Source organism: Micromys minutus (assembly GCF_963924665.1).
Source record: "Micromys minutus genome assembly, chromosome: 28".
Classification (NCBI taxonomy): domain Eukaryota; kingdom Metazoa; phylum Chordata; class Mammalia; order Rodentia; family Muridae; genus Micromys; species Micromys minutus.
In genome coordinates, this window is record NC_137963.1 from 16,439,757 (window position 1) to 16,453,837 (window position 14,081).

Below are 14,081 nucleotides of genomic sequence, written 5' to 3' on the forward strand. Positions count from 1 at the left end.
TCACGTATCTGTGTGGTTATTTTGAACTATCTATCCCCATCTCTGTCTCCATCACCAGCCTGTGATCAGAAAGAAGGGACCGTGATGAATCCCTCCGTAAATCCCATGGAGCCCAATATCCACCTGACAACGGGGTTGGTCCCTCAGGCCCCTGAGGGCTGAAACAAGACTACTCTGTTCAGAAGGTTCTGGAGCCTGGCCCAGAAGCACCTGCATGAGTGGTCAGTCAGTGGGAGGTTTACTGGTGGTCCTGATAGTCAGGACCCCCTGCCCCGTGGACAACTGCTGCAGGTGTGACCTCCATTGCTTGATCACCAACCCAGCGCCCTCATTGTCCAATCAGAAGTCTATAAGGACCAGGATGGGGGATGGGGTATCATTCATCTCTGTAACCCCAAAGAATCTAAAGCAGCGCCAGACATGGAGGAGACATCCAACACGTGTACTTGATCAAATAATCGGAACTGTATAGATCGACCAGTCCCTGGCAGCTTTGAGCCTCGCCGGCCACAGCGGGGACCAGTTCCGAGCAAATCTAATGAGAAGCATCACAGTGAAGCTGGGTGTACAGTGCTGGGAGCCTGGTCCACGTTATCAAAGGCAGAAGAAAGGAGGGTGCTTCCCAGGGACATCTAATGAAGCAAGAAAAAGGCAGAGTTCGGAAGAAGAAACCAGGGTGCTGAGCGGGAGAAAGAAGCTGCAATGGAACAGGTGGCAGAGCATTTGTTACCACAGGAGACCCTACCGAGGGCCGCCAGTGAACTTGGTTAATGGAATACTTCCTTGGCACGCACAAAGTCTGGGATTCAATTCTGAGAACCGTATAAACTGAGTATAGTGGTTGACATTTGTAATCCTAGCACTTGGGAAGTTGGGGCAAGAGTGATCCAAAGTTCAAGGCCATCCTTAGCTACATATGGAGTTTGAGGCCAGCCTAGGCTACATGCAACCCTGTCTCAAAAGGGTGAAGGTGGAGGCAGGCAGAGATGGCTTGGTAGGCAATGTGCTTGGTGCACGAGCATAGAGATCTCAGTTTGGGAACGCAGCAGCCATGTAAAACGCCAAGTATGGTGTCACATTCCTGTAATCCCAGTGCTAGGCGGACCAAAACAAGCAGATCCCCAGAACCCGAAGGCTAGCCAGCCTAGCGTGATCAGATCTCCAGTTCCAGGGAGAAAGCCTAGTTCTAAAACTAAGGTGAGAAGCAACTGAAGAGGACACCTAACATAGATCCCTGACCTGCACACAAAGACACCCACAGAGAAATGATAGACACACACGCGCGCGCACGCGCACACACACACACCCACCCCCCCACACACACACATACACACACACATCACTATAAGGATCCCTAGGTTGCCAAGAGTCACAGACCTGCCCCTCCCTTCCCACATATGTCACTGGAAGTTGGGCAGAACCCTCCAGAGTGTATTTTTCCGAGAGATGTGACTAGCCTCAGTCCCTAGGCTCTTAGGACCACAGAGCAGGAGGGACCAAGCAGGTGACAGCTGGGAGTGGTTGCCATTGATCGCGCTGCAGGTCATGGCGCACACCTAACTGCTGCTCTCTACATTCACCTTCTCCATCCCCCATGGCCCCTAGAAAGCACCACTAGCCCTTCTGAGGATAAACCGTGAAGAGTCAGCGCCACGCTGGAGAAGAACCGGGGCTGTGGTAGGAAGCAGGGCGTCTGACTTGTTGCTCTATGTGCCTTTCCGTCCCTGGAGAGGTCTTGGAATGGGGCAGTTGTCTAACTAAGCATTGTGTCCTCAGTGCCACAGGAGGCAGAGCATTCACAGAGAGAACACAGGAGGGAAGGCATGGCGGCCCAGCACTGGTCCAGCAGAACCTTCATGCCCGGAAGTAAGAGTCAGCTTCCCAGACCTCTTTGGCTTTCCTGCTCCTCCCCTGGAGGGCAGTATCTTTCATGGCCAGGCGTGGTGAAAGCCATCCCTCAGAAAGGACATCTGTAGTCGCCCTGAGGCCGAGCACAGACCGGGAAGTGGGCCCAGTCGTTAGAGTTTTCAAAGCGTGTTGGGACTGATAGAGGGCTGGATAGGATCAGCTTTACCGGAACTCCTTTCAAGAAGCATTCTGCAAGTGACTCATGGAATTCATTGTTAAAATTCCTTACGTGGGTATGGTGGAGGTGTGGCTGGGTAGGGTTGAGAAGCAAGACACACACACACACACACACACACACACACACACACACACACCTGGAGGAGGCTGCCTCATAAAAGTCAAAGAGGCTCAGTGAATGCTTCCCCGGAGATGTGTGTGAGTCTGGGCAGATCCCAGGTCTCGGCCACAGAAACATCTCCAAAGCTACTTTTGCAACCAGACCCTCCTCCACCTGCCCATGCACCCCCTTCAGCCGCACCTCTAAGAGCACACTTACAGCGCTGGTATGACAAGGTGTCCAAACTGTTGCCTGACTGGGGTGTCCATGTATTAGGGTGAGTCGGGCATTGGAACTCTCTCAGGGTCAGTCAACGAAGCCCATTGCCGTGCAGGGCCTTTCTGAAATACAGTCTACCTTCAGGTGAGCCTGTGCTAGAGTCTCTAGTGGCCCAACACTCACCAGAGCCAGAAAATTCTGGAGTCAGACCACGAAGCACTCTTCCCCCCAGAGGAGAGAAACAAAGCCTATAGAACAGTAACAGGGGTGCTGGCTGTGTGTGTCCTCGGGGCTGTCCCAGTGAAGGGGAAGTGGCCCACATTGTGACTGCTGCCAATACAGATCCATAATGGTAAGGCAGCCTAACTATAGTCATGGTGATAAAGGATTGTGACAGTGGGGACCTGCCAGCGCCACACGAGGTAAGGTTGGGGGAACAGTGTATTTCACTTAATGTTTGTTGAATGAGCACCTGCTACATACTTGGTGCTGTGCCATGAACTGTAGATGCTCCCCCATTTAATGCTCACTGCAACCCTTAAGGGAGGAACTCCTACTGATGGAGACATCAAAGCATGGGGCAGTAAGGCCACAGTGACACTGGCCATTAGCAGCAGTGTGTGACTCCGGCTCTCCACTTAAAACAAGACACCTTTCAAGGTCTAGGCTGGTGTGGTTCCCCGACCCACTCTCCCTTGCCAGTTTGCTGGCGAACGGCTGTCCACTTCTGAAAGAGGGCAGGGGCACATGGCTCAGTAGCTCGAATATATCCAATAGCAACAGGGACCCTCTCACTTCCTCTTCCCCAAGAGCAGGCAGAGAGCTATGACCCTGGCAGCTTTTGCAGCCTCCGCCCCAAATACCAAATGGCCGGCATAGTAAGGACACCTAGATGACTCACAACAGGCCAACAGCTGTGCATCTTGAGCATCAAAGGAGAAGGGGCTGCCTGACTCCGGTCTCAACGACTCCCCTGGTACAGAGATGTTCTGGTCCCAGTTCAGCCTTCGCTTGCCCTCTTCAATCTCCCTGATACTACAGATGGCCGGCCCCAAGCCTCTGCAATCCAAAGTCAGTTCCACCTGGCTCTGGCAAGCCTCAGACTACCATGTTCTACCACAAACATCCCCTTGATTATGCCTACTTTGGGCTGGTGTTAACAGCAGTGTTGTCTCTGGATATAAACCTTGCCGTTGGCAAACCAAAGAGGGGAGCTGAGAATCGACGGGCCATGCTCAGTTTGGCTGCGGCTTCCCCTGCAAGCAATGCCAAACCCATGCCCAGACCCATAGGAAACCCCGAGAAGAGACATTCAAACACAAACATTTTGCCCAAGCCAAGTTTTTGTCCAGGTTCAGGGGCTAAGCTCAGGATGGTTCCCAGTTCAGATCCAAGGCTTAGAGGCTAGGCTGGCAGAGGGGGGAAGGTGGAAGCCAGGGCTGCAACCTCTGGCAGAGCCCTTACCTTTCTCTCCGCAGGCGTTGCAGCCAGTTGTTGCTGCTTGGCGATGTTCTCCGACAGGCACCAGCACACTCTCTTCTTCTGCTCCTGGGAGTGAGCCTCCAAAGTGAATAAGCACTCTGCCTTCTGACGTCAGGGAGAATAGAGAAAGGAATGGGTGGTCAGGGCTGCTCCCTGACCCAAGGGGCTCCAGGGCCCAAGCCCATCCCCTAGGCTCCAGAGGGCGAGGCTGCAGTAGCACCAGCTAAGAACAACAAATGCACACCAGTCCCTGGTGACACTGAGGTAGTCAGAGGAGCAGGGAAGTAGAGCCATCTGGGAGCCATGGGGCCACTGTTTGGGTAGGGAAGGGAGGCAGTGGCTCTCTACACAGTGGAAGCCTGTGGAGAGCTATGGGACAGAGGGTGAGGTCACCCTTGGAGCAGTCAGCACAAAGCTACTGCTGGGGATCGAATAAGGAAGGCGAAGGACCAAGCCCTGGAGCTGGCGCTCCCTGATGGTACAGGACTCTCCCTCCAGACCATGGAACCCCCATCTCTCACAGCACCCTCTTCAGATTACAGGTCAAGGTTAGCTGGGTTGGATGGACACAGGGACAGAAATGGAGTCCCTTGCCAAAGTGTAGTCTGGGCAGCCACAGGCCCCCCTACAGCCCTAACACTACCCGGCCCCTGAGATGGGTCTCTCATTAACCGCTGTGCATTATCAGCCTGGCTGTCATTTGAACCTTGGGGATGACAAACACGTAGAAGGCCCTCTTCATCTGGGCCTGGCATGGCTTCGTGAGCTCTGGCTATCTGGAAAACCTTCCATGACTACAACAGGCTCAAGGCAGCTTTGATACTGCCCCAGACAGTGGCCAGGACGTTCATGCGGCAGGATGGGGCGGGTTCAAGAGTGAAGGTCTTCAGAGACCTGTGTCGTCCCCCCTCCCTAATCCCCACCAGGTACTGGGATCAGAAGGTGACAAGTTCTTCTTCACCCCGCTGATGATGATACTTGGACGAAGAGCTAAGAGGGGGGAGAACGACAGTGTATCGGCCCAGTGCCCGTTTTGCAGACCTGGTTCGGATGCCAGCTTTGCCACTTTCTAGCTGCCAACCTCGGGAAAGCCAGAAGCTTTCTATAAAATTGTGGTACTGCGTCTGCCCTGGACAAAGCAATAAAGACAGCAGCAGGCCTCAACACACGGTGGTACTGTTATTTCTCCGCATCCAAACCTGGGAGACGCCGCCCTTCAGGGCGGGACACCTCCCATGCTGCGTCCCCAGGGTGCCTGCTCTCCTCTCCTGCTGCAAAATATCGGAGAAGCTTTCTTCCTAAAAGCACCAGGGAGAGGGAGCTGAGAGGGTGCGCAAGCCCACGCTTCCACTTAAAGGCAGGTCCCTCCACTCCTACAGGCTGCTGGGCAAACGTGCCTTGAGATTCCCTGGGGGAATCCCCGTAGCAGTGGGCCTCTACTTCCTGCTTTCTGTGTTCCCCTGTGGGTGGCGTAGACTGAGAAGGTCCTTTCCAGCTTGGAAATGTCACTGCTCTATAAACACAGCCCAGCCTAAGCCTCCCAGCCTTGCTCCTGCCTCACCATGTGGGCTTCTGAACAGCCTCCACCGAACTGATCAACTTTTAATCTATCCGGTCATCTGTGATCTAAGCAACTCCACGATGAGGAAAGAGGACACGGATTCTCAGTTCTTATTGCGGTGATGGGGATCAAGCCCAAGTTCACAGGCATGACGGGCGAATGCTCTACTCCCAGCTCTTGATTTTTTTTAAAAAAAAAAGATTTATTTATTTATTTATTTACTTTAATGTATTTGAGTGTTGCTGTCACTGATACATGAATCCGAAAAGAGCATCAGATTCCATTACAGATGGTTGTGAGCCACCGTGTAGTTGCTGGGAATTGAGCTCATGACCTCTGGAAGAGCACTCAGTGCTCTTTAGCACTGAACCATCTCTCCAGCACCTCCAGCCTTTGATTTAATTAATTAATTAATTAATTAATTAATGATAAAATATCTCTCGATCCTTTAGCTCAGGCTGGCCCGGAACTCGCTGCAGTCCAGGTTGCACAGGAACCGTGATCCTCTTGCCACCTCTGAACTATAAACATGTGCTACCATGCCTAGTTGGGGCGCGGATTGTTATTCCCCTTTATAAAAGGGGAAAACCGAGGTTCAGCACGGCCAAGGACTTCTCCGAGTCTGCAGTTAGTGAATCAGAGAGAAACGCTGAGCCAGGGGGAACTACCTGCCTCGATTACATTTCCAAGCTCTGGGAGATGTCATCTCCTGGTGAGGTGGCTTCTACACCCCTTTGCTGGCAGGACTGCTCTGTCTCACAGCCTGGAGGCCACGGGAGTGTCATGGCATCAAAAGGAACGGTTTGTGGGTCAGAGGGCTCTCTCGTGGTGATGGACACTAGCCCCCTTTTTTGTACAGCTCTTTACTGCTCCAACATGGCAAGACTCTCCCTACAAAGGCACAAGAAAGCCTCTCAGAACAGCCAGCCTTCCTACCCCTCATCCTGAACTGACCTCCGCAGCGCCAAGCTCTTTACCGGCCATCCCTCAGTATTCCTTCCAACCAACTTACAAGGGAGCAGCTGTGGTCATTCTATTATTTTACTGACACCCTTAAAAACCACTTCCCAGGGAGAGCCTAAGACTCTTGCCTGAGGCAGCCACCAGGCCATTTGTAATACTAATTTGTAATATTACATGGAATTCATACGGCAGCCAGCAACTGAGCCCAGAGCCTCCCATAGAATCTCCTTTGGAGAGCTGTATTCTGGGAGTTTCTGCAGCAGAAGGCAAGACTGCGTCTGACAGCTTGAAACTAAAACCTGCCACAGTGCTTGAGAACCTGGAAGACACCCTCGGCACCCAGGACCTAACCCTGGGCAGTGCTCTGTCTTAGACGGACAAATGGATAAAAGTCTGTCTTAGATGGACAAACATTTTTGGAAGGGACTGCGTTTCCAAGACTGGCTTAGCCAAGAGAGATGGAGCCAGCTCCCTGAAGAGAGGCTAAATCCCTACCTGCCCAAATCTGTCCAAACTGTGAGTGTTCACTGCCTGCCCGGCTGGCCCCACATGTGAACCATCTGTCATAATTCCGTGTGGGCTCCAAATGACCCAGTTAGTCAGTCCCAATTCCGACTTGCTCAATGGTATCAATAGAGACCCCGGGGTTAAGGCTGTAAGCCATCCTAAAAGGAGCTTTCATGGCTGACCCCTCAAAGGCACTGCCTTCTGACTGTGGGGTACTTGGTCATGTGCCGGCTTCCTGGGTGCATAAACCTGAGCCCACAGCACTAGGTGAGGGAGCCGGTACCTGACCGTGACCTCAAATCCAACCAGACTCGAAGCTCCTCTTGGCCTCTTTAAGAACCTAACCTCTTTGCTCCTGAATTAATTTTATCTTCGTAAAAAACCCAGGCAGCTTCAGCAGTAATGGGAGCCTGTTCATTTGCCATGGCAAGCAAGTTCTTTCTCGTTCTCCGAGGATGGACGGAGGTGGCAGGGAGGCACAGAGACCTTGCTGCCACCATTTTTTCCTATGAGATCACTAAGACTCTGAGGGATCAGATCTTAAGGAGACCTTGACTGAGTGAGGCCAGAGCCTGTGATCTTGTTGGGACTGTAGACCCGCGTAGCTATGTTACTGGGGAAGTGAGATAGTCCGCCTGGCTGTCGTTTTAAAAGATGAGTGAATCCTTGTGAAACCTCTAATGGAAGGTAAACGAACGTGAAAAGCCTTCCTGCTCTAATCTAATGACAGTTAACTACCACTCGCTGAGTGTGCTCAGAGCTGGGCTCAGGGCTGAGTGTTTTAGATGCAGTGTTTCTACTGAGGCCTTCAAGTAAGACTGTACTGCCTGTGTCAGGAGTAAGTCACCTGCCCTGCCCTTGATCCGAGATGCAAGTCTACATCCTACTCTACCAAAATCATTCTTCAGTGAATGGAGTCAGCCTCACATTACTAGATTACAAGAGAAAGTGTGTGTGTGTGTGTGTGTGTGTGTGTGTGTGTGTGTGTGTGTGTGTGTGTGAGAGACAGAGAGAGAGGATGGTTCTCAAACAATGTGCCCATGCTCTGAAGCCAGCTGTGGGCTGCATCTGCCCCAGATTTGCAAGGATTGAGGGACACCTGCCTTTGGGATTAAGACTTCCTAGAGCAGGCCAGGAATTGCGGTGGTTCACACCTTTAATCCCAACACTCTGTAGACACCAGCTTGGTCTACAAAGAGAGTTCTAGGACAGCCAGGCTACACAGAAAAACCCTGTCTCAAAGAAAAAAAAAGCCAACCAAAAAAATACTGCTTAGGATGATTCTACCCAGGCCCAACCTGCTACACAGTTGTGGCTTTTTGAATGCAGGGGGGGGGGAACCCTCCCCAAACCTCCAATCCTCCCCAGGTTTCTTCTTGGGGTGCCACTTGCATATCAGGCAGTGAAAAATAAACTACTCAGTAGAGATTCTAAGATTTGGTCTGGGCTCTCCATGGGGCCAACACCGCTTTTGTAAACATGTTGGGTGGGGAATGCTCAGGGCTGTGAACAGGCCAGCAGTGTGGTCCTCCCTGCATCCTGCACGCTTGCCCATCATTAGCAGCCCATTAAGATGAGAGGCTCCCAGCTGCTCTCTCCTGCTCTCTCTGGGTCGGATCACCTGGTGCTGCTTTCTGGAAATTCACGGCCTCGGATCAATAGTCCTTTGCCGACCTTTTCTCCAGGAAAACACCAGTCTGGCAGGAAGCACTCTTGCTCTTAGAGAGCCTGGAGACTCATTTAGAAGTTGGTGGAGCAAGTGAGAAGCCAGAGGGGACGGGGGGGGGGGGGGGGGGGGGGGGCAGCCCTGTTCCCACAACTCCTCTTTACACGTCACTCACTTGGCTCTATGGAATCAAACACCCTCCAGTGCTGAGGGGAGTTTACCAGCCACCCCTGTGCCCAGGCTGGGTTGTAGGTGACACAGGGGAGGACCTCCACCGCACACAGGTCTACTTTCAAGCACCTGAGTCCCCAGTTCCACTATGACACCTTCTGCTGCCTTTTGTCAAACTCTCAGGATATCCGCCCCCCTGCACCCCGAAAGTGAAATTCCCTTTAGGTTGTTCCCCACCCATATAGACAGGTTTCCAGGACGGTTGGCAAGAGACAAGACAGCAAAGGGTATAGATGGGCCTTGCTTGGAGAGGTGCCACATGTCAGCAGAACAAGGCTGGGGACAGAAAAATCACACTGGAATCTCAAAAGCATTTGTGGCTCTCAAACTCTTCATCATCAAGAACCTGTCTGGTTAAAGCCCCGGTTTACCTACCAAACCCCATTTGGCAAAAAAGCTGTTTGCTTGGCTTTGCTCCTGAAAGGTACAGCTGTCTAGGCCTAGTCAGAGATCACCAAGAGTATCATTCACTCTCCTGGGTGTCACTCTGAGCCAAACACAGATGCTTGGTGCTTGCTTTAGCCTGCATTGTCTGGCCCAGGTGAAGGAGCAATTACCTTGGGCCTTTGAAACTCTGACATGCCTTAGTAGGAGGGGTGGTGGGTGGTACTTCCTGGAAAAAGAGGATGAAAGAGGCAGGCGTGGGAGCTGGACAATCTCCAGGAGGAGGGCTACTAAATAAATAATCAGGGTAGTGTGCAGCTGTCGGGCCACACCCTCAGGACACTTAAAGGTGTGGGGACATTGGAGGTACCAAGCAGGGTACCTCAGGGGCCACCCCAAAAACCATCTGTTTAGCTGTCCTCTCACACAGACGCGAGAGGAGGGTCAGCTGCGTTCTACAGAGCATGAAACTGCCCCGACTTTGTCTTGGGTCACTGAAAGATGATATGGAGGCCAACCTCAAGCTTGGTTTCCTCAAACCCCAGGTCACGCTTTACTCTCCTCCAATTCAGAGAGAGGACTCACCTCTGCCAGGTACAGCACACAGAATTTCAAGTCTTCTGAAGAACCTTTGATAAGAAGAGAAAAGAAAGATCCGCATCAGGATTGGCAGCACAGTCAATGCCTCGCTGGGCACAGTCAGCTCTCTCACTGGGGGTGGGGGGGGCTGTGTGTGGTGCCTCCCGGAACAAGAGGGAGGAGGGGGTGGTGTAGAACTCTGTAGAGCTCAGCTCACTAACTCACCCGTCCAGGTGATGCACAGTTGAAAGGCTTTTGCTTACAGGCCAGCCTGACCCAGGGAATGCCGGAACCACATCCCCAGAAATGAGACCCTCTGGTGGCTAATGGTCAGATGTCTGCATCCCAGAAGGCCTCCTCCACCCCCAGAATCCTTGACTTAGGAGGCAGAGAGGTAGCACACTTCTGGGTTTTCTCTTAAACACACTACTGTCTTTGCTGTTTTGAAATTCAGCAGGAAAGCCTTGAGTGGGCCTTGTTCCTCACTAAGGGAAGTGCGGATCAAGGAGGGACAGTCTTTCATCCCGTCCCCATGCATCCTGGGAGACAGCTTTCCAACCTTGGGACACTCTCTAAGGGTTTCACCCCATCCAGGATGGCAAACTCAACCAGTTACAACTGGAAAAAACAGGGAGGGGCAGTGGGGTGTTCCCTTCTCTTCTTGGGAAGTGCCTTACTGAAAAAGAACTACAGACTGGAAGGAAGGCAACTCTGGGAGTCAGGTCCAGCATGACCAAAGGCACAGAGATGGGGATAAGCCAGCGTGCGTGCGCCAGCACACACCAGGACACCTGCCCTGCTCACTCCTGCCTCTCCTCAGGACTTGGCCACACTCTCCAGGAAATACTCATCTGGACACAGGCTTGGGAGGGTTGGAAATTCCCTCTACTTTTTCATCTGTCGATCTTACCAAGCAGGGTGTCGCTTTTGAGGAAAGCAACTATCCAACACAAGTAACAGCAAGCACTTGAAGTGTCTGGGACCCAGGAGTACCACACTGATCTGAGCCAACTGCTACCCCATGAGCTTCCTTCCTCCCACCAGTCAGCTCAAAGGCTGAGGGCAGCTCCGTGGGAGAGCACTTCATCAGGGAGGCGGGGCCGCCAGCATCCATGGCTAGTGGCTCAGTGAGAACAGAGGACCCAGGGATGAGATCACTCGGCCAGGCAGTAAAGAGGAACTGGAGCCCGGCTCTACCGCCCACACTCCACCTCTGCTCGAATGCCTCTTAAACGCCAAGCTCCAGCAGGACCCCTTCAATGCATACTTAAGGCAAAGGAACTATCGAATCAAACAGGGTCTATCACAAAGAGAAGGTAAAACCAAACTACACATCAAGCCACGCTCTAAACACATAGGGAGTAGAGACCTAGCCAGAGGAAGCCAGGTCTCCTCAAACAACAGAGTGGACACTTCCCAAAGGGCAGGGACCACCGGGCAGAGCCAGAACAAAATGTTCTAGAATAAATGAGGGCCCACTCTGGACTTGGACTAAGTCTTCTCCCCACCTGGCAACGGGTGGAAAAGGGAAAGAGCCCTACCTCGGATGTCTGTAGTGTTTAAGAAAATGGATCCCAGTGCCTCTGTGGAGTCCTTGTGTTGCTGGGATGGAGACAAAGGGGGGGGGGGAGTTTATTTTGCTTAAGAAAGCATATGGAGGGGCTGGAGAGATGGCTCAGCAGTTCAGAGCACTGGCTGCTCTTCCAGAGGACCTGGGTTCAATTCCCAGCAACCACACGGCAGACTGCAACTGTCTATATATAGCTCCAGAGGAGCCAACACCCTCACACAGACATACCAGTGCACATAAAATACCAAGGCACATAAAATACCAAGGCACATAAAATACCAATGCACTCAAAATAAAAATAAATTATTGTTAAAAAAAAAAAAACAAAAAACCCAGAAGGCTTCCTGGCCTGCCTCTGCCCATCTATCATTTATCCAGAGAACATCTTCCTGATGCTTTGAGATTCATCAAACCTTCTCTGCTAGTGGATGAACAGTAACAGACAGAGCTGAGATTTGAACTCAGGAAGAAAACTACTACCCCCACAGCCGGGATTCCTAATCCTATATCATACATACTTCTGCCCTGCCGCGGGCTCTCTGTCATTCGACCCGGCTAGGAGTTTCAGAGTGGAGGGACCTCTGCCACAGGTCTCACTGTATGGCCAGCACTGAGGCAGACTTGGAGGACAGCTTAGAAAATGTCAAGCAAGCAGTTCAGCAGCTGGGGCCAAAGCAGCTGAGTTTCCAGGCTGGGATCCCGGCTCCCCAGTGTGCCTGGAGAGCCCATGAGTCAGATAGACATTTCCAGGTCATGCCTAAGAACAGGCAAGGCCAGAAAGACACACTGTGGGCGTGATGCTGGCCGTCAGGGAGGCAGAAACACAAAGAGTAGCCGAAGCAGCAGACAGCTTGACAGGAAGAGACCACAATGGGTCCCCGCTGACTGGAGATGTCCCAATTGTTAGCACCAGCTCTCTGCCTGTTCCCATCACATTGCCATTCGGTCCCAATGAACACTGGGAGAAGCTGGCAGGAGGAGACACCATAGGGGTGACAACCAGTCTGGAGCTCTGGGGGAGGAGACACTCCAGTTCCCAAGCTGAGGCAACACTCTGGTCTCCTTTTAGCCATTCATTGTCTATAAAAACAACCATCCATTGGTCACCTGATACATGCCATGTCCCCTACAGAGTCCTAGGAATATGGGTGACTAGCAGAGGTTGGCCCTAGCAAACAAATCACAAGGGAGCCTTTGGTCCCAGGGAGAGGGTGGGTTCTGCCCTGCCAGGGAGCAGAATGTGCCAGCTCCAGCCTGTCCAAAAAGGTATTCATCGAACTTCATTTAATACCTTTATGGACCCCTAAATTGAACTCTGCACACATATTGACTTAAAAGCTAAAACCTAGGAGTCTCATGCCTTTAGACTTCTTTCCAGGCACCGTGGAGCCATATACTATCCTCCCCACCCCCGCCCCAGTTAATTAGAGACCCTTCCGCCACCAGACACTCCAGATAACTCCCAAATGCATCTCTTAATAGCCTCACTTGCTGCAGTAGTGGGCATATGGGAGAGGCCAGGAAACAGCCCCCGCCTCAAAACATCAAAACTCCCACAGCTGACTCTGGGTGCTGCAGAAGGAGCACTGGCGTTTGGTAGAGCATGGAACCTATTCAGGAAAGTAGGGGTAGCAGGGGTGGGGGTGGGGCAGATCGTGCAAAGGCTCCATGGTGCCTGGAAAGAAGTCTAAGACCTGAACCATGTGCCTGGAGTGCTCCTATCGGGCTAGCTATTTCCGTCTATCTCAGCAGCTCCAGGATCCCCAGAGGCCACTGTCAAACCCACTTAAGGCTGTGGTCTACCAAAGAAATCCAGCACGGGTTCACACTGTGCATGCCAACCAACCCCATAGGTTCTCATATCCATGATCACCTTGCCTGTGCCGAGCTGCCTGGGCCACCCACCCTTAGCTCTTATGTGGCTATCCCAACATCTACAGGCAGACATGGTCTCAGCTCCAGGAAGCCACAGCAGCATGCAGCCCCGTCTCCCGGGAGTTCCTCTGCCAGCCTTGGCTTCTGCCACCCCACCTGAACATCACTACCCAGTAGAAGACGGTCCAACCCCCTCAAACTTCAAATCCAGGATCTGGGAGCTCCAGAAGGGGCAACCTAGCCAGCCTCCACCCTCTATGTCCCAATCTGGTAACAAAGTCATACGAATTCTGGCCATGACCCCTTCTCCCAGGAGCCCTGTGGGGGGGGCGGTTTACTCTTGGGGTATCCTAGAAGAGGAAACTCAAAAGAGATAACCGAATCCTTACTTCACAGAGAAACTATGGGGGGGGGGGGGGAGGAAAGGGCCCACAGTGCTTACAAACGTATTGTTATAGTAATGAAGTCAAGTCTGGGTCCCCAATCCTGCGGCCACTACTCTCTCTACCCTCCAAACCCAGATCCACCCCGAAGTCAGGCATCTGGAGTAGCCCCTCTCCCCAATTCTTTCCCCTCCATCCATTTAGCAGGAAGCTGAGATGGGGTTGGTTGGTCTTGGCATGTGGTCAAGGACCTTCAAGGTGCACAGCAGCTGAGTTCCAGGTCAACTGAGCTGGGGGCGTGGCAGGGAAGCCAGGGTGACTATGTTAAGCATCCATGTGACCACAGGGCAAGGTGGGAAAGCAGCAGAAAGCCAAGTGCAGAGTCACTAAAGGGCCAAAGAAGAGCTTTCTGGAATACCAGAGCCAGGGACCAAAAGGGTGAGTTGCTCTTCCAACTGCCCTATCTGCTCTCTCCT

The 14,081-nt window shown here is 52.4% G+C and overlaps 1 protein-coding gene across 4 annotated transcripts in view; it reads right to left on the reverse strand.

Annotated features, from left to right (window-relative positions):
* The window catches only part of RGS3 (regulator of G protein signaling 3), a gene marked incomplete at its 5' end in the record, with an annotated part of 118,197 nt that overhangs the window by 44,632 nt on the left and 59,484 nt on the right, over positions 1–14,081 (reverse strand). For all 4 annotated transcript variants that reach the window (XM_080940285.1, XM_080940287.1, XM_080940288.1 and 1 more), the window contains 2 exons: positions 3,869–3,991; positions 9,784–9,827. In XM_080940285.1, coding sequence (XP_080796411.1) covers positions 3,869–3,991; positions 9,784–9,827 — 167 coding nt within the window. The remainder of the gene's footprint in view (positions 1–3,868; positions 3,992–9,783; positions 9,828–14,081) is intronic.